At 54.4% G+C, this 27443-nt stretch overlaps 1 protein-coding gene across 1 annotated transcript in view; it reads left to right on the top strand.

Annotated features, from left to right (window-relative positions):
- The window catches only part of LOC108598529, a 102936-nt gene that overhangs the window by 70258 nt on the left and 5235 nt on the right, over window positions 1-27443 (top strand). Inside the window, 28 exon segments of the mRNA XM_033294043.1 lie at window positions 47-382; window positions 440-748; window positions 807-1766; window positions 1830-2141; window positions 2358-3947; window positions 4059-4703; window positions 4771-5091; window positions 5422-6375; window positions 6430-8346; window positions 8407-8690; window positions 8692-10530; window positions 10532-10640; window positions 10701-11336; window positions 11394-12347; window positions 12411-13040; window positions 13043-15185; window positions 15265-15632; window positions 16045-16398; window positions 18326-19600; window positions 19673-20326; window positions 20644-21306; window positions 21379-21713; window positions 21715-21729; window positions 21731-22322; window positions 22636-24348; window positions 25462-25662; window positions 25723-25917; window positions 25973-26968. Coding sequence (XP_033149934.1) covers window positions 47-382; window positions 440-748; window positions 807-1766; window positions 1830-2141; window positions 2358-3947; window positions 4059-4703; window positions 4771-5091; window positions 5422-6375; window positions 6430-8346; window positions 8407-8690; window positions 8692-10530; window positions 10532-10640; window positions 10701-11336; window positions 11394-12347; window positions 12411-13040; window positions 13043-15185; window positions 15265-15632; window positions 16045-16398; window positions 18326-19600; window positions 19673-20326; window positions 20644-21306; window positions 21379-21713; window positions 21715-21729; window positions 21731-22322; window positions 22636-24348; window positions 25462-25662; window positions 25723-25917; window positions 25973-26968 — 21300 coding nt within the window.

Genomic DNA, 27443 nt, shown 5'->3' with positions numbered 1-27443 from the left:
ATCTACCCACACCTTAGTGCGCGTGCTTATCTTTTTATTTTCTCAGCGCCCGCTATTGTTATTGAACGTGAGCCACTCGATCCCTGCCTGCCCACGCCATGTGGCGCCAATTCCCAATGCCGTAATATTCAAGGCGTGCCCAGCTGCAGCTGCTTGCCCAATTATCTCGGCACGCCGCCCAACTGTCGCCCCGAGTGCTCCATCAATGCCGAGTGTCCCAGTCAACAGGCTTGCATCAATCAACGTTGTCGCGATCCCTGCGCCGGCGCCTGTGGACTCAACACCCATTGCCAGGTCATTAGTCATACGCCCAACTGTCTCTGCATTGCAGGCTACGAAGGCGATCCCTTCAATGTCTGCAATCCACAGCCACCACAACGAAGTAAGCTTAGCCCAACTCGTTCCAAGAGCAACTTGTTCACCCTTTCCTCTCTCTCAGTTGAAGCTCCGCCTGCGCCTGTAGATGCCTGCAATCCCTCGCCTTGTGGCGCCAATACCCAGTGCCAGAACGAACAGTGCAGCTGCCTGCCCGAATACCAGGGTGATCCTTATGTAGGCTGCCGTCCCGAGTGTGTGCTCAACACAGACTGTGCCCGCGATCGCGCTTGCGTGCGTCACAAGTGCGTCGATCCCTGTCCCGGCAGCTGTGCCGGCAATGCGCTCTGCGAAGTGCTAAACCACATACCCAACTGTCGCTGCCCAGCTGGCATGCAAGGCAATGCCTTTATCCAATGCAGTCCACTGCCACGTAAGCTGATCCATTAGAGTCCCATCTGTGCCCCTTTTCTCACTCCCACTTTTTACAGAGCCCGATGTGTCATTGAACCCTTGCCAGCCCACGCCGTGCGGCCCCAACTCGCAGTGTCGTGTGCACAACCAGCAAGCCATCTGCTCCTGCATTACCAACTTTATAGGCAGTCCACCCAACTGCCGTCCCGAGTGCAGCAGCAATTCCGAGTGTCCACTGAATCTCGCTTGTCTCAATCAACGCTGCGCTGATCCTTGTCCCGGCAGCTGTGGCTTCAATGCACGCTGCCATGTGGTAAACCACAGTCCCTATTGTCGCTGCCTGGAGCGGCACAGCGGCAATCCCTTCGTCAGCTGCCAGCCCATCATAGAACGTCCAGCACTGCCTGCTCCAGCGCCACGTCCTGCCTGCCAGCCCTCGCCCTGCGGTCCCTACGCTCAATGTCGCGAGCTCAACTCGCAGCCCAGCTGCAGTTGTCTGCCTGACTACGTAGGCACGCCACCCAACTGTCGTCCGGAGTGTGTCAGCAGCTCGGAGTGTCCCAGTCAGCAAGCTTGCATTAATCAAAAGTGCCGTGATCCCTGCCCAGGCCTTTGCGGACAAAGCGCCGAGTGTCGTGTGCTTTCCCATACGCCAAGCTGTTTCTGCCCCGCTGGCCTGGAGGGCGATCCTTTCGTGCAGTGCGTGCCCCGGCAAACCACACAGCTGGATCAACTGGATCCTTGCAATCCTTCGCCCTGCGGTGCGCATGCTCGCTGCACCGCACGCCAAGATGCAGGCTCTTGCCAGTGCGTCGAGGGTTACTTCGGTAATCCCTACGAGGGTTGTCGTCCCGAGTGCGTCTTGGACTCTGACTGCCCATCAAATCGCGCCTGCCAGCAGCTCAAGTGTCAGGATCCCTGTCCAGGCAGCTGTGGTCTGCAAGCTCAATGCCAGGTCATCAACCATGTGCCCAGCTGCAGTTGCCTGCCCGGCTACAGCGGTGATCCCTACCGCAGCTGTCAACTGGAGCAAGAACGTAAGCCACATTCTCATCCATCAGCAGCGGTCTACTTCACCCTTCCTCTTTCGCCTCTTGTAGCTATCAAGCAGTATGTAAATCCCTGCCAGCCTTCACCCTGTGGCCCCAACTCTCAATGCCGCGAGCTCAATGAGCAAGCTGTCTGCTCCTGCCTGCCAGAGTATGTGGGCGCACCGCCCGCTTGCCGTCCGGAGTGCACCATCAACTCGGAGTGCGCCGCCGACAAGGCGTGCGTCAATCAAAAGTGCATTGATCCTTGTCCAGGACGCTGTGGCGAACAGGCCATGTGCCGCGTAGTCCAGCATAGTCCCATTTGCAGTTGTCGCGCTGGTTACACAGGCGATGCCTTCGTTCGTTGCATGCCCATTCCGCGTAAGTTTCTCAACCGACTCAAATTGAATAGTTAACAAACTATCGATAGCACAATCGTTATTATCGATAATTGTTCTTAGGGCAACAGCATCGATTGTGAAGAATCAAATTTGTTGCACTGAACCTTTTATCGATAGTATTGTTTGTATAATTTCGATTGTTTGACATCTCTAACTCAATTGCTGCCCATGCTCATGCCTAGCTTACCCATTACAGCTGCTCCAACCGCGTTAGCGCCTGTGATCCAGGCTGATCCTTGCGTGCCCTCGCCTTGTGGCAACTATGCCCAATGTCACGCCAACTTCCAGCAAGCCAGCTGCATCTGCTTGCCCGGCTACCTAGGCGCTCCGCCCAACTGCCGTGCCGAGTGTCGCATCAACTCCGACTGTGCCAGCAGCCAGGCCTGCATCAATGAGCATTGCCGTGATCCCTGCCCAGGCAGCTGCGGTCTCCAAGCCCAATGCCAGGTGCTCAATCATGTGCCTAGCTGCAGTTGTCTGCCTGGCTACACTGGCGATCCGTTCAGCTACTGCCAGCCAGAGCCGCCAGCCAAACCGCCCGTTGCCGACGATCCCTGCAATCCCTCGCCCTGTGGCGCCAATGCCAAGTGTTTGAATGGCCAATGCAGCTGCCTGCCCGAGTACCAAGGCGATCCCTACGTGGGCTGTCGTCCCGAGTGTCTCAGCAGCGCGGACTGTCCGCGTGATCGCGCCTGCATGCAGCAAAAGTGCCGCGATCCTTGTCCAGGCACCTGTGCTCCCAATGCCCAGTGCCAGGTGCTCAATCACATACCCATGTGCAGTTGTCCAGCTGGCTATACCGGCAATGCCTTCCTGCTCTGCCAGCCCATACCAGCGCCAGTTGTCATCCAACCTTGCCAGCCCTCGCCCTGTGGACCAAACTCCCAGTGCCGCGAGCTCAATGAGCAAGCAGTCTGCAGTTGTCTGCCCAGTTACATGGGCGTGCCACCGCTTTGTCGTCCGGAGTGCACCAGCAATTCAGAGTGTGCCGCTCATCTGGCGTGCATGAATCAACGTTGCGTGGATCCCTGTCCCGGCAGCTGCGGACGCAGCGCTCAGTGCAATGTGCTTCAACATAAGCCCTACTGCAGTTGCTTGCCCCATCATACGGGCAATCCGTTTGTAGGCTGCCAACAGATCATCGAGCCACCGCAACGGGATGTTCAGCCGCAGGATCCTTGTCGTCCATCGCCTTGTGGACCGAATGCGCAGTGCCAGGCGCAGGGTGAAACTCCCGCCTGCACTTGCCTGCCGGAGTTCATAGGCGCGCCGCCCAACTGTCGTCCGGAGTGTGTGTCCAGTTCGGAGTGTGCTAGCAATCTGGCCTGCATCAATCAAAAGTGCGTCGATCCCTGCCCCGGCAGCTGTGCCTCCAATGCCAACTGCCGTGTAGTCTCGCATACGCCGCAATGCAGTTGCCCGCCCGGACTAATCGGCGATGCGTATGCGCAATGTTCGCCAGTGGAGCAACAAGTGGAAGTGATTAATCCTTGCCAGCCCTCGCCTTGCGGCGCCAATGCGCAGTGCATACAACGTCAAGGCGCCGGCGCCTGTCAATGTCTACCCGAGTTCTTCGGCAATCCCTACGAGGGCTGCCGACCCGAATGTTTGCTTAACTCGGATTGTCCATCGAATCGCGCGTGTGTCAACCAAAAGTGCCGTGATCCCTGCCCAGGCAGCTGTGGCGCCAATGCTGAGTGCAATGTGCTCAACCATGCGCCGCTCTGCTCCTGCTTCGCTGGATACACTGGAGACCCTTATAGCTATTGCAGTCAACCGCCAGCACGTAAGCCAGCTCCAATTCCCAAGTGTTCCTTAGCTGCTTCTCCACTAACCCCACAGCTAGTTGTAGTTTTGAATCAATGTAGTTTTGCTAATCTTAATCCTAATCCTCTAGCAATTGTTCATGAGTATGTGAACCCCTGTCTGCCCTCGCCCTGTGGCCCCAACGCTCAGTGCCGCGAGGTTAACCAGCAGGGCGTCTGCTCCTGCCTGCCCGACTACCTAGGCGCCCCACCCGCCTGTCGGCCCGAGTGCACCACCAGCGCTGAGTGCCCCACCCACCTGGCTTGCATCAACCGCAAGTGCGCTGATCCTTGTCCAGGTGTGTGTGGTCAGCAGGCTGAATGTCGCGTGCGTCAACACAGTCCTCTTTGCTATTGCCCCGCTCCACTCGTTGGAGACCCCTTCGTGCATTGTCTACCACCCCCGCCTATGCCCCAACGCGACGTCGTACCGACCCCCATCAATCCCTGCCTGCCCTCGCCCTGCGGCTCGTTTGCCAGCTGTCGCGCACAGCTGGATCAGGCCATATGCGCCTGTCTGCCCAACTATTTCGGCCGTCCACCCAACTGTCGTCCCGAATGCGCGCTCAACTCGGATTGCCCCTCGCATCTGGCTTGCCTCAATCAACGTTGTCGCGATCCCTGTCCCGGCAGCTGTGGCTTCAATGCCCAGTGCCAGGTCGTTAACCACATTCCCAGCTGTCTCTGCCTGCCAGGCTATGTGGGCGATGCTTTCAGCCACTGCCAGCCAAAGCCACGTAAGCAGCACCAACCACTAACCCCCATCTATAGCCAAAGCTAAAGCCCAACTCCTCGACTCCACAGCCCCGCCTGTTATTGCCCAAGATATTGAGATCGACGCCTGTCTGCCCAGTCCCTGCGGCAGCAATGCCGAGTGCTACAACAATGGCCAATGCCGCTGCCTGTCTAACTACCAAGGAGATCCCTATGTGGCCTGTCGTCCGGAATGCGTGCTGAGCACAGAGTGTGCCTCGCACTTGTCCTGCATCAATCAGAAGTGCGTTGATCCTTGCCCTGGCAGTTGTGCTGCCAATGCTCACTGCCAGGTTGTCAACCACATAGCCATGTGCACCTGTCCAGCTGGCTATACGGGCAATGCTCTGTTGCAGTGCAGCATCTTGCAAAGTAGGTGTCCCACTCCTTCCCTGCAGTACAGTTGGTAGGAATTGGTGACTTTGTTATTGATTTCATTGGTGATTTTCAATTTCATGATTTCAATTTCGTTCAAGCATTCGAATTCCCAGTTTTTGTTTTTGAGACGTTTGTTGAATTTATTGGTGTGAGTTTCTGAATTTCACCAATGTCAACTTTTAGTAATATCTTAAACTGAATACAATAAGTTGAATGTTGAAACGATGCTGCTGAATTCAATAACAAAATTACCAATTGCTATCAGCCGTGGTGGCGTATTACTGCTCCCAATCCTATAGCAACTAATCTGCTCCCACTCCCCAGTGCAAGTTGAAGTCTATCGCAATCCCTGCCTGCCCTCGCCCTGTGGACCCAACGCTCAATGCCGCGAGCAGCACGGCCAGGCCGTCTGCAGCTGCTTGCCCAGCTACATCGGCGTACCCCCCGCCTGTCGTCCCGAGTGCAGCAACAACTACGACTGCCCACCCAGCTTAGCCTGTCAGCAACAGCGCTGCGTCGATCCCTGTCCTGGAGCTTGTGGCGCCTATGCCACTTGTCGTGTTATCAACCACAGTCCGCACTGCAGTTGCCATCCTGGCTATACAGGCAATCCCTTCCTGCAATGCCGTCTACAACTGAATGAACCAGTGCCTGCCGCCAATCCCTGCCTGCCCTCACCCTGTGGACCCAATTCGCAGTGCCGTGATGAGCAGGGACAAGCTGTTTGCAGCTGCCTGCCTGACTACCTGGGCACGCCGCCTTATTGTCATCCCGAGTGTCTAACCAATGCGGACTGCAGCTCATCGCAAATTTGCCAGCAGCAACACTGCCGTGATCCCTGTCCTGGTCTCTGTGGCACTCAAGCCTTGTGTCGCGTGCTTAGCCATGTGGCCATGTGCTACTGCCAGCCAGGCTATCAAGGTGATCCCTACGTGCGTTGCGCTCCAGTGCCACAACAGTTGCCACCCGAACCCACCGATCCCTGCCAGCCAAGTCCTTGCGGCAGTTTCGCCGTCTGCCTGCGTCAAGGCAGCATTGGCGCCTGTCAGTGCCTCCCCGAGTATTATGGTAATCCCTACGAGTCTTGTCGTCCCGAGTGCGTGCTCAATGCAGATTGCCCCTCGAATCTCGCGTGTGTCAATCAAAAGTGTCGCGATCCCTGTCCAGGCAGCTGTGGCGCCTATGCCGAGTGCTATGTGCGCCAGAATCTGCCCAGCTGCAGTTGCCTGCCAGGCTACCAGGGTGATCCCTATAGCTACTGCCGTCCCCAGCCCAAACGTAAGCCCAATCTGCTTAATCCCAGCCGTGTTATTAACCCTTCCCACCTTGCAGCGCAACTTGACTACGTCGATCCCTGCCAGCCCTCGCCCTGCGGCCCCAACTCCCAGTGCCAGCAGCATGATCAGCAAGCTGTCTGCTCCTGCCTGCCGGAGTTTGTAGGCCAGCCGCCCGCCTGTCGTCCCGAGTGCACGCTCTCCACGGAGTGTCCACTGGACAAGTCTTGCGTGCGTCACAAGTGCGTCGATCCCTGTCCAGGTGCCTGTGGCGAGCATGCTCTGTGCCGCGCCAGCAATCACGCTCCTATCTGCTATTGCCAGCCAGACTACACGGGTGATCCGTTCACCCAGTGCTATCCCCAACCGCCTGCACCACTGCAGCTTTTTGAGCCACCGCAGCCTAATCCCTGCCAGCCTTCACCCTGTGGCGCCAATGCGCAGTGTCGCGAGTTCAATGGAGGTGCTATCTGCAGCTGCCTGCCGAACTACATAGGTGCACCCCCAGCCTGCCGACCCGAGTGCATCAGCCATGCCGAATGCCCTGCACACTTGGCCTGCCTCAATCAGCACTGCTTGGATCCTTGTCCCGGCAGCTGCGGCTTCAATGCCCAGTGCGCTGTGCGCCAACATGTGCCCAACTGCCAGTGTCCAGTCGGATACACCGGAGATCCCTTCAATGTGTGTTATGTCCAGCCCAAGCCAGTTGAACCCATTAAACATGATGATCCTTGCCAGCCCTCGCCTTGTGGCGCCAATGCCAATTGCTTGAATGGAGTATGCAGCTGCATAGCCGATTATCAAGGTGATCCCTATGTCGGCTGTCGTCCCGAGTGTGTGCTCAATGAGGATTGTCCAAGAGATCGCGCTTGCATCAATCAGAAATGTCGCGATCCTTGTCCCGGCAGCTGTGCACCCAATGCCCACTGCCAGGTGCTTAACCATGTGGCCAACTGTCGCTGTCCCGCCGGCATGATAGGCAATGCTTTCATACAATGCGAACCACCTGCTCCAACTCCCACGCCCATTGCTGTAAATCCCTGCCAGCCTTCGCCTTGTGGCGCGAACAGTCGCTGCCGCGTCATTAACGACAATGCAGTCTGCACTTGTCTGGAGCAGTTTGTGGGCACGCCGCCCAACTGTCGTCCGGAGTGCACACGCAACTCTGACTGCCTGCCCAGCTTGGCTTGTCAGCAGCTGCACTGCATCGATCCCTGTCCAGGCGCCTGTGGCTTCAATGCGCTATGCCAAGTGCATAACCATCAGCCCCGCTGTAGTTGCGCCAGCCCGCTAAGAGGCAATCCCTATCTGGGCTGCCTGCCCACGCCAATTGCACCACCTCAAAGGGATGTAGTGCAGCCTTGCTCACCCTCACCCTGTGGCGCCTACGCCGAGTGCCGCGCAGTGGGTGAACAAGCCCAATGCAGCTGCCTCGCTGGCTACATAGGCACGCCGCCAAGCTGTCGCCCCGAGTGCATCCACAATACAGACTGCGCTTCCCACTTGGTTTGCCAGCAGCAGCACTGCCGCGATCCTTGCCCAGGCGTCTGTGGCTTAAACGCGCAATGTCGTGTGCTCAGCCATGTGAGCATGTGCAGCTGTCTGCCTGGATATACGGGTGATCCCTACAGCAGCTGCCAGCAAGTAACTATACAGCAGCTGGAGGCACCCGCTCATCCCTGCCATCCAAATCCTTGTGGCGCCAATGCCATCTGTCATCAGCATGGTCAAGTCGGCAGCTGTCAGTGTCTGCCCGAGTACTTTGGCAATCCCTATGAGGGTTGTCGTCCCGAATGCGTGCTCAACTCGGATTGTCCTTCGGACAAGTCGTGTCAGCAGTTCAAATGCCGCGATCCCTGTCCAGGTGTCTGTGGTCTGAACGCTCAATGTCGTGTGCTCAGTCATCTGCCCAGTTGTCAATGCTTGCAGGGCTACATAGGTGATCCCTATAGCTACTGCCAGCGTCCAGAGCAACGTAAGTTAACCCAGCAGTCCCGCAGTCCAATCAATAACTCTCAATCCCCTCCCACTCCAGCTATTGTGCGCGATTACGTCGATCCCTGCCAGCCCTCACCATGTGGACCCAACTCCCAGTGTCAGCAGCAAGGCTATAACGCCCAGTGCACTTGTCTGTCTGGCTACATAGGCAGTCCACCCAATTGTCGTCCCGAATGCATCAGCAGCCCCGAATGCGCTTTGGACAAGGCTTGTCTCAATCAAAAGTGCATTGATCCCTGTCCAGGTGTCTGTGGCTTGAATGCCCAGTGCCGCGTCCTTCAGCACAGCGCCATCTGCAGTTGTGCTCCAGGCTATACAGGTGGATGCCTTCAGTCGCTGCTTTGCCTTGCCGCCACCCGCGCCGCCTGCTCGAGATGTCTCACTCAATCCTTGCCTGCCCTCACCCTGTGGCGCCTACGCCGAATGTCGCGCTCAGTGGGATCAAGCTATCTGCACTTGCCTGCCCAATTACTTTGGTCGTCCACCCAACTGTCATCCCGAGTGTGTGAGCAACTCTGAGTGTGCCTCCCACTTGGCCTGCATCAATCAACGTTGTCGTGATCCGTGCCCCGGCGCTTGTGGCTTTAATGCCCAGTGCCGTGTGCAGCAGCATGTGCCCAGCTGTTATTGTCTACCCGGACTAACAGGCAATCCCTTCCAGGCCTGCCAAGCGCCGCCGCCACCATCGCCAGTTAAGCAAGCTGAAGATCCTTGCAATCCTTCGCCCTGTGGCGCCAATGCTCAGTGTCTGAATGGAAAGTGCAGCTGCCTGCCCGAGTTCCAAGGCAATGCATACATAGGTTGCCGTCCCGAGTGTCTACTTAGCACAGAGTGCGCATCGGATCGCGCCTGTATCAACTTCAAGTGCGTGGATCCTTGCCCAGGCAGCTGTGCCTCCAATGCCCAGTGCCAAGTGCTTAACCACGTGGCCAACTGTCGCTGCCCCGCTGGCATGACAGGCAACGCTTTAGTCCAATGCCTGCCAGTGCCACCCAAGCCCACGCCCTTCATCTACACTGATCCTTGCCAGCCTTCGCCTTGCGGACCAAACGCATTCTGCCGCAGCATCAATAACCAAGCGGTGTGCAGCTGCTTGCCCAGTTATGTGGGCGTGCCGCCTGCTTGTCGCCCTGAATGCTCCAGCAACGAGGAGTGCCCACTGCACTTGGCCTGTCTGCAGCAAAAGTGTCGCGATCCGTGTCCAGGCGCCTGTGGCTTCAATGCCCAGTGCCTGGTGCGTCAGCATCGTCCGCAGTGTCGCTGCTTGAGCGCTGCCTACACGGGTAATCCCTACATAGCCTGTCAACTGCCACCACCAGCTCCGATCGTACGCCAGGACAGCAATCCTTGCCAGCCTTCACCCTGTGGTGCCAATGCCCAGTGTCGTCAAGTCGCTGAGCAAGCGCAGTGCAGTTGCCTGCCTGGTTACATAGGCTCACCACCGTTCTGTCGTCCGGAGTGTGTCAGCTCCGCGGAGTGTCCAAGCCATTTGGCTTGTCTGGAGCAAAAGTGTCGCGATCCCTGTCCCGGTTTCTGTGGCCTCCAAGCGCAGTGCCATGTCTCCAATCATTTGGCCCGCTGCACCTGCGATGTTGGTTACACGGGCAATCCTTACGTCAGCTGCGCCGCAGTGCCTCAGCGAGATGTCGTAGTGGCGCAGCCTAATCCATGCCAGCCCAATCCATGTGGCGCCAATGCCATTTGCCAGGGCGCCGGCGTCTGTTTCTGTCTGCCCAACTTCTACGGCAATCCCTTCGAGGGTTGCCGTCCGGAATGCGTGCTCAACTCGGATTGCCCCTCCCACCTGGCCTGCCTTAACCAACATTGCCGCGATCCCTGCCCAGGCAGCTGTGCCGCCAATGCCTATTGCCAAGTGCAACAGCACTTGCCACAATGTCACTGCCACGTCGGCTACGAAGGCAATCCCTATAGCCACTGCAGTCCACGTCGTGAAATCCAACATGAACCTGTGCCCACTAATCCCTGCCAGCCTAGTCCTTGTGGCGCCAACTCCCAATGCCATGCAGCCAACCAGCAAGCCATCTGCAGCTGCCTGCCCAACTTTATAGGCGCTCCACCCGCTTGTCGTCCCGAGTGCACCATCAACTCCGAATGCGCGTTGGACAAGGCTTGCCTGCAGCAACGCTGCGTGGATCCTTGTCCCTGGTTTGTGTGGCACCAATGCGCAGTGTCGCGTCTGGAGTCACAGTCCGCATTGTCATTGTTTGCCCGGCTTCACCGGAGATGCCTTCACAGCCTGTCGTACCATACGTAAGACCCTCGATAAGACCTTCCACTTATCTTTTGCTAATCCCTTTGATCGCCCCTTAGCCGCTCCCATCATCAGCTATGAAGCTCCTCGCAATCCCTGCCAGCCCTCGCCCTGTGGCAACTATGCGCGTTGTCAAGCTAACGCAGATCAGGCCATTTGCACCTGTCTGCCTGGCTACTATGGCGCACCTCCCTACTGTCAGCCCGAGTGCGTCTTGAACTCGGATTGCGCTCCACACTTGGCTTGCTTAAATGAAAAGTGTCGAGATCCCTGCCCTGGCAGCTGTGGCTTCAATGCTCTCTGCCAGGTCATCAATCACACGCCCAGCTGCAGCTGCCCCTTGGGCTACCAAGGCAATCCCTTTGCCAGCTGCCAGCCCACTCCAGCCCAGACACTGCCCGCCGTACGCAACGCCTGCAATCCCTCACCCTGCGGCGCCAATGCCAAGTGCTTCAATGGTCAATGCAGTTGTCTACCCGAGTTCCAGGGCAATGCCTACATAGGCTGCCGTCCCGAGTGCGTGCTCAACACGGACTGCCCCAGAGATCGCGCCTGCCAGCGCAACAAGTGCGTCGATCCTTGTGTCAACGATTGTGGTGTGGGCGCCCACTGTGCGGTGCGTCAGCATGTGCCACTCTGCAGCTGCCCCGCCGGCAGCAGCGGCAATGCCTTCATACAATGCACCCACATACAAAGTAGGTTCCATTCCCAGCTCCAGCTACATTTACTCAACTCAGTCTTTTCCACTCCAGCTGATCTAGTAGTAGTCACGAATCCCTGCCAGCCCTCGCCTTGTGGTGCCAATGCTCAGTGCCTGGAGCGCAGCGGCAATGCCATCTGTTCCTGCCTGCCTGGCTATTACGGCAGCCCACCCAGCTGTCGTCCGGAATGCAGCATCAACTCGGACTGCGCTCCACATCTCGCCTGCCTGAATCAACATTGTCGCGATCCCTGTCCCGGCGCCTGTGGCCAGCAGGCTTATTGCCAGGTCATCAGACATGCTCCGCATTGCAGCTGCTTGCCCGGATTCACTGGCAATGCCTACAGTCTCTGCCAGCGTCTGCCTCCGCCTGTGATACAACAAGAGCCGCTTAATCCGTGTCAGCCTTCACCTTGTGGCGCCAATGCACAGTGTCGTCAAGTAGGCGACCAAGCGCAGTGCAGTTGCCTGCCGGATTATATAGGCACGCCACCCAACTGTCGTCCGGAGTGTCTTAGCTCATCGGAGTGCGCCAGCCACTTGGCTTGCCTCAACGAAAAGTGTCGCGATCCTTGTCCTGGCATCTGCGGCGAGTCCGCCAACTGCCAGGTGCTTAGCCACGTGCCCAGCTGCGTCTGCATTGGCGACTACATAGGTAATCCCTATACGCGTTGCTATCCACGACCAGCCATAGTGCAGCTGGAGCAAGTCAATCCCTGCCTGCCCAATCCTTGTGGCAGCTACGCGCACTGTCTGGTGCGTGGCCAAGCTGCCACCTGTCAGTGCCTGCCGGACTACTACGGCAATCCCTATGTAGGCTGCCGTCCCGAATGCGTACTCAACTCGGATTGCCCCTCCCATCTGGCCTGCCTCAATCAACATTGCGTCGATCCCTGTCCTGGCAGCTGTGGCGTCAATGCCCTTTGCCAGGTCATCCAACATGTGCCCAGCTGTAGCTGCTATCCCAACTACCAAGGTGACCCCTATCGCCATTGCCAGCTGCAACGTAAGCAACTCTACGCTCAACCAACTTGCTCCAATAACCAATCTAACCCATGTGTTCCCACAGCTGTCCCTGCCCCTGTTGTTGTCTACTCCAATCCCTGTCAGCCCACACCCTGCGGTCCCAACTCCGCTTGCAGCGTCACCGACGCTCAAGCCGTTTGCCGCTGCCTGCCTGAATACTACGGTACGCCTCCCGCCTGCCGTCCCCAGTGCAGCAGCAATCCCGAGTGTCCCAGCCACTTGGCTTGCATAAATCAAAAGTGTCAAGATCCTTGTCCTGGCGCCTGTGGTGCCAATGCTATTTGCCAGGCCAGACAGTATCGCGCTCAGTGCAGCTGTCCGCCTGGCTATGTGGGCAATGCCTTCACTCAATGTCTGCCCCAAGCCCAAGACCCGCCACAAGCCATTCGAGTCATCGATCCCTGCTTGCCCTCGCCTTGCGGCAACTACGCTCAGTGTCGCCGTCAGCAGGATCAGGCGCTTTGCAGCTGTCTGCCTGGCTACTATGGCACTCCGCCTTATTGTAAGCCGGAGTGCGTGGCCAGCTCAGACTGTCCCATGCACTTGGCTTGCCTCAATCAACATTGCCGCGATCCTTGCCCCGGCGCTTGCGGCTTGTTGGCTCAATGCACCGTTTGGCAACATACGCCACGCTGCAGTTGTCCACAAGGTTATATGGGCGATGCCTATCATCGCTTGCTATTCCACCGCCACCACCCACGCCCACTCCTATTGCTGCTGAGGATCCTTGCCACCCTTCACCTTGTGGCGCCAACGCTCAGTGCTCTCAAGGCGTCTGCAGCTGTCTTCCGCTCTATCACGGCAATCCCTACGAGGGTTGTCGCCCCGAGTGCGTGCTCAGCACTGAGTGTGCGCAGCATCAAAGCTGCGTGCGCAATCGCTGTGTCGACGCCTGTCCCGGCAGTTGTGCATCCAATGCTCACTGCCAGGCGCTCAATCATGTAGCCAGCTGTCGCTGTCCCATCGGCATGAGCGGCAATCCGCATGTGCTCTGCCAGGCGCCACCGCCACTTAGAGCTGAACCAGCGCCCGTTCTTCGACCTTGTCTGCCCAATCCTTGTGGCGCCAATGCGCGCTGCCATGAGCAGGGCCAACAAGCTGTCTGCAGCTGCTTGCCCGGCTACTTAGGCAGTCCACCCGCCTGTAGACCTGAGTGCACTACTCAGTCTGAGTGTCCATTGCATCTCTCATGCATTAATCAGCGCTGCAGAGATCCCTGTCCAGGTGCTTGTGGCATGCAAGCGCGCTGTCAGGTGGTGAATCATGCACCGCAGTGTTATTGCAACCCTGGCTATACAGGCAGTCCCTATGTGCAGTGTGAACCACTGGCCATAGCTATAGTACAGCAACAGCCAGTGGATCCTTGTTCACCCACACCCTGTGGAGCACATGCTCAGTGCAGCAGCGAAGCAGGCGTAGCCACTTGTCGCTGTCTGCCTGAATATGTAGGATTGCCACCTTATTGTCGTCCCGAGTGTGTGGCCAACTCTGAGTGCGCTGATCACTTGGCCTGCATCAATCGTAAGTGTCGCGATCCTTGCCCTGGAGTCTGTGGCTTCAATGCGCTTTGTCGGAGCTACAACCATCGCGCCGACTGCGTTTGTGCGCCAGGTCTAATAGGCAATCCCTATAGCGCCTGTCAGCCACCTGCACCACCGCCAGTCACTTCGCCCGCACCCACAGCCATACAAACGCTACTCTATGAGCCGCCAGCCTCTAATCCCTGCCTGCCCAGCCCTTGCGGCAGCAATGCCGTTTGTAATCTGGGCAGCTGCAGCTGCTTGCCCGACTACTATGGCAATCCCTATGAGGCTTGTCGTCCCGAATGCGTGCTCAACTCGGATTGCCCCTCGTACTTGGCTTGTCAGAATCAACGCTGTCGCGATCCTTGTCCCGGCATCTGTGGCAACAATGCTCAGTGCCAGGTGCTGCAGCACTTGCCGCAGTGCAGCTGCTTTGCTGGCTATACAGGCAATGCCTGGACACATTGCGCACCACTGCCGCCACCACCCACAGCTATTGTGCAGCAAGAATGTAAGCCTCAACCTAGTGCCCAATCCAACGCTTGTCTAAATTCCCTTTACCCTTCAGCGCCTACAGTTGATCCCTGCACGCCTAGTCCTTGTGGTCCCAATGCACAGTGCCGCGTTCCCGATCAGCAGCAGCCGCAGGCAATTTGCCACTGCCTGCCTGAATTTGTGGGTGAACCGCCATATTGTCGCCCGGAGTGCACGCTCAACTCGGAGTGTTCACTCGATCGCGCGTGTGTTAATCGTAAGTGTCGCGATCCCTGCCCGGGCGCTTGTAGTCAGCTTGCTCAATGTCATGTGCAGCACCACAATCCCAACTGCTATTGTCCACCTGGATATACGGGTAATCCATCAACGCGTTGCTACGAGAGTCCTAAACGTAAGCTTGTAATTTCCGTGCCCAGTGTTGCCTTTTCTAACGTCACCTTGCCCCATTTAGCTGCCACCGTTGCTCCTATCTATGATACAGCACCGCCACCCTACCCGATTGCTATTCCTGGCATAGTGTACATACCCTCTGCTCCTGCCTACGCACCACCCACACCGATTATTGTAAACAGGCCGCTAACTACGCCAACACAACAACCCATAGCAGGAATCGTCAATGTTCCATCATATCCACAACCTGTTCAACCGACCACACCACCACCGCTTTATAATGTCAATTATCCGATACCGGCTCCAACGCCAATAGCAGGAATCGTCAACATACCACAACCAGCACCTACAGCCTGGCGTTGTAATATCCTCATCAGCACAGCACAATACAACTCTGCACCATCAGTTGTGTACCAGGAAGCTATCCAAAGCCCTCACACCACCGAACAGGCGTTATCAATATTCTTCGCGAACCAAACCCACTCACAGCAACCAGGCGTTATCAATATTCCATCTGTACCACAACCCACACAGCCAACTTCTCCACCATCAGTTGTTTACCAGGAAAGCTTATCCAACGCCCTCAACACCACCGCAACCAGGCGTTATCAATATTTCCTTCACAACCACAACCCAACGCCAGCAACAACCAGGCGTTATCAATATTCCTTCACAACCACAACCCACACATCCAACCTCGGCACCGCCAGTTGTATATCACGAAAGCTATCCGACCCCGTCAACACCACCGCAACTTGGCGTCATTAATATTCCCTCGCAATCGCAACCAACGCCAGCTGCACCACAGCCTCCTATAAATATTCCAACTCCAACTAGCCCCACCTGCTCACATCCAGGTTATAAATAACTTCGGCAGCCAAAGCCTACTTATCGACAACACAAGCCATCTACCAGGTTTCATTAATCACAATATCAGGCCCTGCACCACATCGAGAGATGTGAACAATTCCATACTATCCGCAACCACATATCGACATATAACCACTTATAACAACGTTCAATACACATACAAGAACACCAGCACCACTCGAAGGTTGTCAACCTACATTAACACACCAGCTATCCAACACCACCAACTATTAACTACGATAGTACGAATATCAATACAACACCTTCACCACACAGGAGTAGTGACATTGCAAGACTACATCCAACCAACGATATCAGTCAACTGTCTACAATGTGCAGTATCCACAACACCATCCTAGACCACAACCAGGAATAGTTAATATTCCAAGCTATCCTCAGCCTCAGCCTTACCCGACACCATCACAAGCCTCATCTACGATGGTGCAATTATCCACAATATCAGCCTGCACCACAAACGAGAGATAGTGAACATTCCAAGCTATCCGCAACCCACATATCCTACATATCAACCACCTGTATACAACGTTCAATACCACCAACAAGAACAGCCAGCACCACATCGAGAGGTTGTCAACATACCAAGTTATCCACAACCTGCCTATCCAACACAACAACCTATTATATACGATGTACAATATCCACAATACCAGCCTTCACCACAACCAGGAATAGTGAACATTGCAAGCTATCCTCAACCCACGTTATCCTACATATCAACCAACTGTCTACAATGTGCAGTATCCACAACAACATCCTAGACCACAACCAGAGAATAGTTAATATACCAAGCTATCCACAACCTAGTTATCCAACTCAACGTCCCATTATTTACGATGTGCAATACCCACAACCTAACCCTACACCGCAACCAGGAATAGTGAACATTCCAAGCTATCCACAGCCTAGTTATCCGACACCTAAACCAACAATATACAATGTGCAATATCCACAACAACAGCATCCAGTGCAACCAACTGTAGTGAATATACCAAGTTATCCAGAACCACAGTCTTATCCGACACCATCACCTCTTTACGTTGTGCAACATCAACAACAACAACCTGCACCACAACGAGAGGTCGTCAATATACCAAGCTATCCACAACCACAGCCTAATCCTACCCAGCGACCCATTATTTACAATGTGCAGTATCCACAATACCAGCCTGCACCACAACGCGAGATAGTGAATATTCCCAGCTATCCACAACCTACTTATCCGACACAGCGACCCATTATTTACGATGTGCAATATCCACAATCACATCCAACATCAAAACCACAAATAGTGAACATACCAAGCTATCCACAACCCACATATCCTACATATCAACCAACAGTCTACAATGTTCAATACCAGCAACAACAACAGCCTGCTCCACATCGAGAGGTTGTCAACATACCAAGCTATCCACAACCAAGTTATCCGACACAACGACCTATTATTTACGATGTGCAATATCCACAATCACATCCAACACCAAAACCACAAATTGTAAACATTCCAAGCTATCCTCAACCCACGTACCCTACATATCAACCAACTGTCTATAATGTGCAATACCCACAACAACATCCCCGACCACAACCAGAGATAGTTAATATTCCAAGCTATCCTCAGCCTCAGCCTTATCCGACACCATCACCGGTTCACTACGATGTGCAATATCACAATTACCTGCAACGCGAGAGTGTAATATACAACTATCCACAACATATTATCCAAACCATCACAGCCCATCTATAATGTGCAATACCCTCAGACCTATCCTAGCCCACAAACGCAGATAGTGAATATCAAGCTATCACAATAGTTTATCGACACATCATAAGGCAGCCATCTTAATGTGCCTATCCCAGACTATCCTACAACAAAGCACAGATAGTGATAACGAGCTACAACCCAATATCTACGTACCAACCAGCTGTATACAATATTCAACATCATCAACACCTATACCACAACGTGAGATAGTTAATATTCCAAGCTATCCGCAGCCTAGTTATCCAACACAACGCCCCATTGTTTACGATGTGCAATATCCCCAGACCTATCCTAGGCCACAAACACGAGATTGTGAATATACCGAGCTTATCCACAACCCACATTATCCAACTCAACGACCTGTTATCTATGATGTACAATACCCACAACGGCAGCCTACACGCCAGCCCGAAGTTGTGAATATACCTTCTTATCCGGAACCACAACAACCAGTGGTGCAACCCCCAGTATTTGTGCCAGCTCCTATACCTGCCACAACAACAACACGAAAGCCTGAAATTATTAATATACCTAGTGCGCCCATTCATAGACCCACAGCAATTTATCCAGAGGTGGTTAATATACCTTCTCCAGTTCAACAACCCACGCGAGAGCCACCACGGCCTGCTGTATACGATGTTTACTATCCACCACCACCGCAAATACCTGGAGTGATAAATATTCCCTCACAACCAAAGCCCACTTATAACCCAGCACTGCAGCCAGGCATTATTAATGTGCCTAGTTATCCACAACCACAGCCATCGACTCCACAGCCACCATATTATGTAGCTACATCCACCACACCCGCTACACCGCATGCTGTGTTTAATATACCCGCTGTACCTCAACCGACTTATCCACCACAACCTATACCATCTTATCCAACATCAGCACCAACAGCAGTCTATCATGAAAGCTATACAACGCCTTCAACACCACCACAACCAGGAGTCATTAATATACCTGCTGTGGCACAACCCACTTATCCAACCACTCAGCAGCCTGTTTATGTCAGTTATCCAACAACAACAAGACCACAAACTGTAGTAGGCATTCCCTCATATCCACAACCTCAGCCTGCAACTTCGCAACCACCTGTGTATGTGTCTACGCCTGCACCACAAGCCAACATCTACAACATACCCACCGCTGTAGTGCAACCCATACGCCCTGTGTATGCCGTGGCCACTCCCAGTCGGGATGTCAACCCCTGTTATCCCACACCTTGTGGGCCCTACACTCAATGCCACAATCGCTACGGTGTTGCCGTTTGCCGCTGCCTGCCCAGCTATGTGGGCACACCACCCAACTGTCGCCCAGAGTGCGTAGCAAACTCGGACTGCCCGCCACACATGGCTTGTGTGAATGAGAAGTGTCGCGATCCCTGCGCTGGAGCTTGTGCCTTCACAGCAATGTGCCGCGTGCAAGAACACGTGCCCAGCTGCTACTGCCCCAACGGCTACTCGGGCGATGCTTTCGTCGCTTGCTATCCGCCGGCTATAAAGCAAAGGGAGCCCGTTGTGGATCCTTGCTATCCATCGCCGTGTGGAGCCAACGCTGTTTGCAGCAAGGGAATTTGCAGCTGCTTGCCGGACTATCAAGGCGATGCCTATGTGGCTTGTCGACCGGAGTGTGTGCTGAATACGGATTGCGCCAAGCACTTGGCTTGCCGCAACCAAAAGTGTGTGGATCCCTGCCCAGGCAGCTGTGCCCAGCAGGCAGTCTGCGCTGTCTATCAGCACATACCCAGCTGCAGTTGTCCAGTGGGCACCCAAGGAAACGCCTTGGTGCGTTGTGACCCGCTACCTCAAGTCATACCTAGCACAACTATCGCGCCCGCTGGTGCTGTCATCCAACGTGAACCCGAACCAGTTAATCCCTGCCAGCCCTCACCTTGTGGCGATAATGCCATGTGCCGCGTTCAAGGCTCACAAGCCATTTGCTATTGCCTGCCCGGTTATTTGGGCATACCGCCCACTTGCCGTGCCGAATGCACAAGCAACTCGGACTGCGCGCTGGATCAGTACTGCTTGAATCTCAGATGTCGCGCAGCTTGTGCTGGTGCCTGTGGACTGTACGCGGTCTGCCACGCCCAGCAGCATAGCGCCCAATGTCTGTGCCCTGCGCCACTAACAGGCAATCCACTTATTCAATGTCAATTCATCGGTATGCCAAGCGACAAGGCTGAAGCTCAAGCAGTTAAATTTAATTTTTCCAACTTTCCCTTTATATTTATAGCCCCGCCTGTTATATATAACAATACCCATCCCTGCCTGCCCTCGCCCTGTGGTCCACACTCTCAGTGCGCGCCCACAGCTGATGGCGCTGCTCGCTGCAGCTGCCTGCCCAGTTTTGTGGGCACGCCGCCGCGCTGTCGTCCCGAGTGCGTCACCAATGCTGACTGCGCCATGGACAAGGCTTGTGTTAACCACAAGTGTCTTGATCCTTGCGTCGGCAGCAGCTGTGCGCCACTCGCGCAGTGTCGCGTTCAAGCGCACAGCGCGCATTGCTATTGCCCGCCTGGCTACATAGGCAATCCCTATAGCCGCTGCGAGCAACCCAAGCCAGCTGACCCACCCGCACCTCGTTTACCCTGCCAGCCAAATCCCTGCGGCGCCAATGCCATTTGCCAGCCACTGCGTGAGCTGAGCATTTGTCGCTGCCTGCCCAACTACTTTGGCAATCCCTACGTGCATTGCCATCCCGAGTGCACGCGCAACTCGGACTGCCCCAGCGATAAGACCTGCATGAACGAACAGTGCCAGGATCCTTGTCCTGGCGTCTGTGGTCTGTACGCTCGCTGCTATGCAGTCAATCATGCCCCAGTGTGTGAGTGCCTGCCACAGCTTGTGGGCAATCCTTATCTGAGTTGTCGTCTTCCCCAACAAGAACGTAAGACATGCCCCCAACTAAATCCACTAAACCTCAAGTTTCAACAACAACAACAACAACTAAGCAGTACTCAAATCTCTGTCTTCTACTCTCTTCGCTCTTCGTTGTCTCTTTCGCTCGCTGTCTCATGTAAAAACTCTTCGCTAACTTTAATTGCAGCTGCTCCATCAAAACTCATGAACAATTTGCTTTATAAATATTTATTTATTGCTTCAGTCTTAGTTTTAGTTTTAGTTGCTTACTGCTTTGCTTACAATTTAGACGCCACGCTTAGCTGCTTCTATTGAGCCCAAGCTAATCTCTGAATCTTTCTCTAGCCACGCCCCCTGTCTATGTGAATCCCTGCGAGCCATCGCCCTGTGGCCCCAATGCGCAGTGTCGCGAGTCCCAGGGTCAGGCTATCTGCTCCTGTCTGCCGCAATTCATAGGCACACCGCCCGCCTGCCGACCAGAGTGCGTCATCAGCGCTGAGTGCGCTGCGGATAAGGCTTGCATCAATCAGAAGTGTCAGGATCCTTGCCCCGGCACCTGTGGCACCAATGCCCAGTGTCTTGTGCGCAACCACAGTCCAATCTGCTCCTGCGAGCCTGGCTACACCGGAGACGCCTTCAGACGTTGCCTGCCCATTCCGCCCGCACGTCAAACTGAGCCGCAGCCTGTCAATCCTTGTCTGCCCTCGCCCTGTGGCCCTAATGCTCAGTGCCGTGAGGTGAATGGCGGCGCCAGCTGCAGCTGCCTGCCCAATTATATTGGAGCTGCGCCCAACTGTCGCCCCGAGTGCACCATCAATGCGGAGTGCGCCAGCAACTTGGCCTGCATTAATGAAAAGTGTCGCGATCCTTGTCCCGGCGCCTGCGGCTTTGCAGCCATTTGCAATGTGATTAATCATACGCCCAGTTGCTCATGCAGCCCTGGCTATACAGGCGATCCATTCAACAGCTGTCGGCTGTTGCCACCACCACCAGCACCAGAACCATCAAGTAGGCAACGCACCAATCTCTCCACTCGCTTCGTTGTATCGCAGGCTAAACCCCAATCCCTTTTTATTGCAGCACCCGCCGATCCTTGCCAGCCCTCGCCTTGCGGCGCCAACGCGCAATGCAACAACGGACAATGCAGCTGTCTGCCCGAATATCAGGGTGATCCCTATGTGGGCTGCCGTCCAGAGTGCGTGCTCAACTCGGAGTGCCCACGCAATCGCGCGTGTGTGCGCAACAAGTGCGTCGATCCCTGCCCCAACACCTGTGGCCAGAACGCGCTCTGCGATGCCATGAACCATGTGGCCATGTGCCGCTGTCCCGAGCGCATGACTGGCAATGCCTTTGTCGCCTGCACGCCCGTGCGGGATGAACCCACGCCCGTACAGCCAGCCAATCCCTGCCTGCCAATCGCCTTGTGGCGCCCAATGCTCAATGCCTGGAACGCAACGGCAACGCCATCTGTTCCTGCCTCGCAGGCTACTTTGGCCAGCCGCCCAACTGTCGCGCCGAGTGCTACACCAGCTCGGACTGCGCCCAGCAACACGCTTGCGTCAACAATAGATGCATCGATCCTTGCCCAGGACAATGTGGTCTCAATGCCCAATGCCAGGCGGTGCAGCATCGCGCTCACTGCGAGTGCCAGCAAGGCTATCAAGGCAATGCCTACAGCTTCTGCTCGCCCATTGCAAAACTTGTGGATCCGCCGCCAGAGCTTAATCCTTGCGTGCCTTCGCCTTGTGGTTCCAATGCTCAGTGCCGCAATGAGCTCGGCCAAGCCATTTGCAGTTGCCTGCCCGAGTTCATAGGCACGCCGCCCAACTGTCGCCCCGAGTGCTACCAGAACGACGAGTGCGCCAATCACTTGGCCTGCATGCAGCAAAAGTGTCGCGATCCCTGCCCCGGCAGCTGTGGACAGAATGCGCAGTGCTCGGTGACGCTGCATACGCCCAACTGTGTGTGCCCAGCGGGCATGACGGGCGATCCGTTCCGTCGCTGTCAACCCATACCCACTCAAAGTAAGAACACAGTCCCCATTTTCAGATTTATGCCTCACTTGAACTAATTGACAAGTAATTCAAATCAGACAATGTTTAGGTTGAGGTCAACATTGACTTACTTGTCAACTAGTGAAAACGAGGCATAAGTAAAGCTGCATTCTCTGCATAATTTTGAGAGAGAAATGCTGTCCAGGTATTTTCCATTAAAGTCGTTTGACTTGACCCCACCCTGACCCTTTCTCTATGGCATTTAATAGTTTGCATATTGTACCAGGCATAGGGCAACCCACACAAACAGTCACTAATCTTCCACTTTAACTTTTGCTTACAGTTATACCCACACCCATACCGACGCCTGCTAATCCTTGCCAGCCCTCACCCTGCGGCACCAACGCCGAGTGCCGCGTGCGTGGCCAGAGCTACGTCTGCGAGTGCAGTCAGGAGTACATTGGCAATCCCTACGAGGGCTGCCGTCCAGAGTGCATTGGCAACAGCGAGTGTGCAGCCAATCGCGCTTGCATACGCCAGAAGTGCGCGGATCCTTGCCCAGGCACTTGTGGCCAGGAGGCTCACTGCAGCGTCAACAATCACATACCCATCTGCTCCTGCCCCGCCGGCTATACAGGCAATGCCTTTGTGCAATGCACGCGTCAAGTGGCGCCGATTACGCCCAAGGATCCTTGTTATCCTTCGCCTTGCGGACTCAACTCTGTGTGCCGCGTGCAACGCGATCAGGCGGTCTGCGAGTGCTTGCCTGGCTTCTTTGGCAATCCCTTGGCGCAGGGCTGCCGACCGGAGTGCACGCTCAGCTCGGACTGCGCCAAGGATCGCGCCTGTGTCAACAACAAGTGCGTGGATGCCTGCGCTGGAGTTTGCGGCTATGGCGCTGTCTGCCAGACCATCAATCACAGTCCCATCTGCAGCTGTCCCGACAGCATGGTGGGCAATCCGTTCGTGCAGTGCGAGGCGCCGCGTCATGTTGAGCCCACCGATCCCTGCCAGCCCTCGCCTTGCCGCAGCAACGGCATTTGCCGCGTGCGCAATGGCGCCGCCACCTGCAGCTATCCGGAGTGCGTGATCAACGAGGATTGCTCACGTGAACGCGCCTGCGTTAGCCAACAGTGCCGCGATCCTTGTCTGCATGCCTGCGGCTTGAACGCCATTTGCCGTGTGGTCAACCACAAGGCGCTCTGCAGCTGTCCGCCGCACTTCTACGGCTCGCCGTATGCGCAGTGCGTGTACGGCTCGCCGTATGCGCAGTGCGTGCGTCAAGTGCCACAGATCGAGCCACCCAAGCCGGAGTGCCGCAGCGATGCGGAGTGCACCAATGACAAGGCCTGCATCAATGAACAGTGCCGCAATCCTTGCGAGCAAACGAATCTCTGCGCGCCTCAGGCTCGCTGCCATGTCCAGCTGCATCGTCCGCTCTGCGTCTGCAACGAAGGCTACACGGGCAATGCCCTGCAGCACTGTTACCTGCTCGGCTGCCGCGCCGACTCCGAGTGCGCGCCCACCGAGGCCTGCATCAACAGCCAATGCGTCGATCCCTGCAGCTTCACGCAGTGCGGCACCAACGCCGTCTGCCGTGCCGACTACAATCATCGCGCCCGCTGCCACTGCCCCGATGGCTATCGCGGCAATCCTCTGCTGCGCTGCGAGCGTCCCGAATGCCGCAGCGACGACGAGTGCGCCTTCCATCTGACCTGCCGCAACGAGCGTTGCGAGGATCCTTGCAATTGCGGCGTCGGCGCTCAGTGTCGCGTTGACAATCATCGCGCCCAGTGCCGCTGCCCCGCTGGCTACACTGGCAATCCCGCTGTCAAGTGCGAACTGGTGCCCGCTCAACCCGAGGGCTGCACCATGGACGCCGAGTGTGCCAGCAAACTGGCCTGCTTCAATGGCGAGTGCAAGAATCCCTGCATTGTCACGCATCCCTGCGGCGCCAATGCCATCTGCGATGTCGTCGATACGCTGCCCCTGCGCACCATGATGTGCCGCTGCGAGCCTGGTTATGTGGGTGACGCCGACATTGGTTGTCGCAAAGGTAAGTCCAAGTTTTCATTTAGAAAGGACTTTATTTATTTTTAAAAGTTTACTGATTCGTTTGAGCAAACAGAATAAGAAATGTTTGCAATGAAATTTAAAACGAATTCACAATATTGATGCGCAATTTATGTTTTGATTTGAAATGAATTTAATTACACTGCTGGACTTAAGTATTTATTAATTTATTGATTGATTGGTTATATATAAACGAATTTGTAGAAAGGAATTTTTACAGAATGGAATTATTGCAAGAAATTGTTAGGGAAAATCATTTTTCAAATATTGGGTAATATCTTAAAACCAAGTACAATTATCTAAGGTAAATGATTTTTTATTGGCAAACTGGATTACAAAGTTAGCTCGGCCTTAATTTATACGCATAAATCCTACGCAGTTTAAATGATTTGATATCTAATTCCAGAACAACTTAGTTCGATAATATATTCGATTTTGAATTATTCGAATCTCACACCAAATGAAATCATTTTCGAGCTGGTTATAACTCAGCTTCATCTTTAAGAGGCCAGAACTAAGTTTTAAGACATTTCTTATGAATAGCAGTAGCTCTTGGCAATGATGTATATAATATTTAATAATAATTTATAATATTTGCTCTTAGTCACCATAGCTACATATTCCTAACAACAAAATCTCTATAAGTTATGCACCATCCACGAATTGATTTGAAATATGCCAAGCTAAAAAATCTTTAGAGATTTCTGTTTACTCATGATACAGCATACTTATGCCTATTAGTGTAGTTTGCATCCAACTATAAATTGCCATTTCTATTGCAATTTGTTAATTATTTATTATATTTAAAAACTCAAACGAATCAAACTTTTGAATAATTTATTTTAGACATTGCTTATGCTTATAATTATGCTTTTCTTTGAGTTTTTGCTTCTCTCATTGCAGCCAAGTTGTAAATAGTTATAAATAAGTTTTAATATTGAAATACCTTCCCAGCAAATATTTGCAAAGCTGCACGCATTTAATGCCAATGCACTGTATAAACTAAGACCTAGACACTCTATAACTTCTTTAACTGCTGCACTGCCAAGACAATGATGGAACAAGTAACTAATCTTTTGATTTTAATGCAATTTAGAACCCGCTAAGGACCAAGGCTGCATCAGCCACGATCAGTGCCAGGATACGGAAGCGTGTCGCGCTGGAGTTTGCGTTAATCCTTGTTTGGATGCTTCGCCTTGTGCGCGCACAGCTCAGTGCTTGGCACAGCAACATCGCGCCATCTGCAGCTGCCCACAGGGCACCCAAGGAGATCCCTTCACCAACTGCTATCAACCACGTGAGTTTACAGTGAAGCTTCAAACAAACTGTGCTTCAACAATGTTTTGAATTCTCTTAGCTCAAACCCCCGCTGGCTGCAGTCACGATTCGGAGTGCACGCCCACCACCGCCTGCATCAATAGACGCTGCCAGGATCCTTGTGCCGAGGCCAATCCCTGCGCCGGCAATGCCGAGTGTCGCGTGCAGAACTCACGTCCCATTTGCTACTGCCCAGCTGGCTGGGGAGGCGACCCCCAAGTGCAATGCTTCAAGCGTAAGTTACACAGCAGTTAGCCCAACTTCAACTCACCTGCTCTTCTCTTCCTTAGCTGAATGCAAAATCAATGCGGACTGTCCTTACGATAAGGCTTGTCTCAATGAGAACTGCGTTAATCCTTGCACGCACGGCCAAGTGCGTTGCGGCAGCGGCGCTCAGTGCTTGCCACAGAATCATCAAGCGGTCTGCAGCTGTCCCGCTGGCACCCAGGGCAGTCCCTATGTGGCCTGCATCACTGGACATTGTCAGTACAATGAGGACTGCGCTGATCATGAAGCCTGCGATCGTCTGAATCGCGTCTGCCGACCCGTTTGCGAACAGGACACCTGCGCCTTGAACGCCATTTGCCTGGGACGTCGCCATCAGCCGCAGTGCGAATGCTCTGCTGGCTACCAGGGCAATCCCTTCGCGTTATGTGAGCTGCCCAAGCAAGCGCCGCAGCCACAGTGCACCGAGGATGCCGAGTGTCCCTCTAAGCTCGCCTGCATCAATGAACGCTGCGCCAATCCCTGCGCCTCGCCGCATGTCTGCAGCCCGCAGCAGAGCTGCCATGTGCTGGACACGCTGCCACTGCGCACCATGATCTGCAAGTGTCCCAGCGACACTGTCTCCGACAACGCCGGCAATTGTGTGCCGCTCAAGCCTGTTATTGTCGCCGGCGGCTGCCAGCACAACGAGGAATGCGCCAGCTCCGAGATTTGTCTGCATGGCAACTGCCTGGACGCCTGTCGCCTCGAACGCTGCGGCGTCAACGCTCAGTGCAGCGCTCGCGATCACTACGCTCAATGCAGCTGCCCGGCTGGTTACCAGGGCAATGCCCGCATCGAATGCTACACCACGGAGGTGGCGCTGCCCAAGATTCCCGGACCGCAGTGCGTGCGCAACGATGACTGCCCGCTGGACAGAACTTGTCGCAACGAACGCTGCGTGAATCCTTGCGTGGAAGATGCCTGCGGTCAAGGCGCCTACTGCCATGTGCAGCTGCACGCCGCCGTCTGTCGCTGCCCGCCAGGATACTCTGGAGACGCCCGCGTCCGTTGTCTGCCACGTAAGTTGCATCTACAATATTTAACCACATGGCTTCATTTTAAAATATGAGCTCAACTGAATTTATACGAATGCTGAATCTCAATTACAAAATGAATTTAATTTATATACGAGTGAATCTCCGATAGTCTGTCTGGTTATGAAAAACTAAAAAATGTGGCATCAAATAGAAAATGTTGATTAGTTTGTCATCAATTTATAAAGGCGATGTGATCAGTTTCAATAATTCAATAGATAAAATGCATTAATTAAATTAATTTCTACGGTGAATTTAACTTCAAATTATATTGGCTCAATATTAATGAGTTGCTTACCTTAAAATAAACATCAGCTTCAACTTAAGCTTCAAGCTCAGCTTCAACTCACTGATAAGCACAGGCGGATAAGCTCTGCTGCCAGCTCCGCTTCATTTCTCAGTATAATTGTTATATTATTTATATAAATTTAATTGCTATTTATTTGCACTTGCTGAAATT

The sequence above is a fragment of the Drosophila busckii genome, chromosome 2L (assembly GCF_011750605.1).
Source record: "Drosophila busckii strain San Diego stock center, stock number 13000-0081.31 chromosome 2L, ASM1175060v1, whole genome shotgun sequence".
Taxonomy (NCBI): domain Eukaryota; kingdom Metazoa; phylum Arthropoda; class Insecta; order Diptera; family Drosophilidae; genus Drosophila; species Drosophila busckii.
Note: the sequence above shows the minus strand (reverse complement) of the source record. Positions and strands in the feature narration are given on the sequence as shown.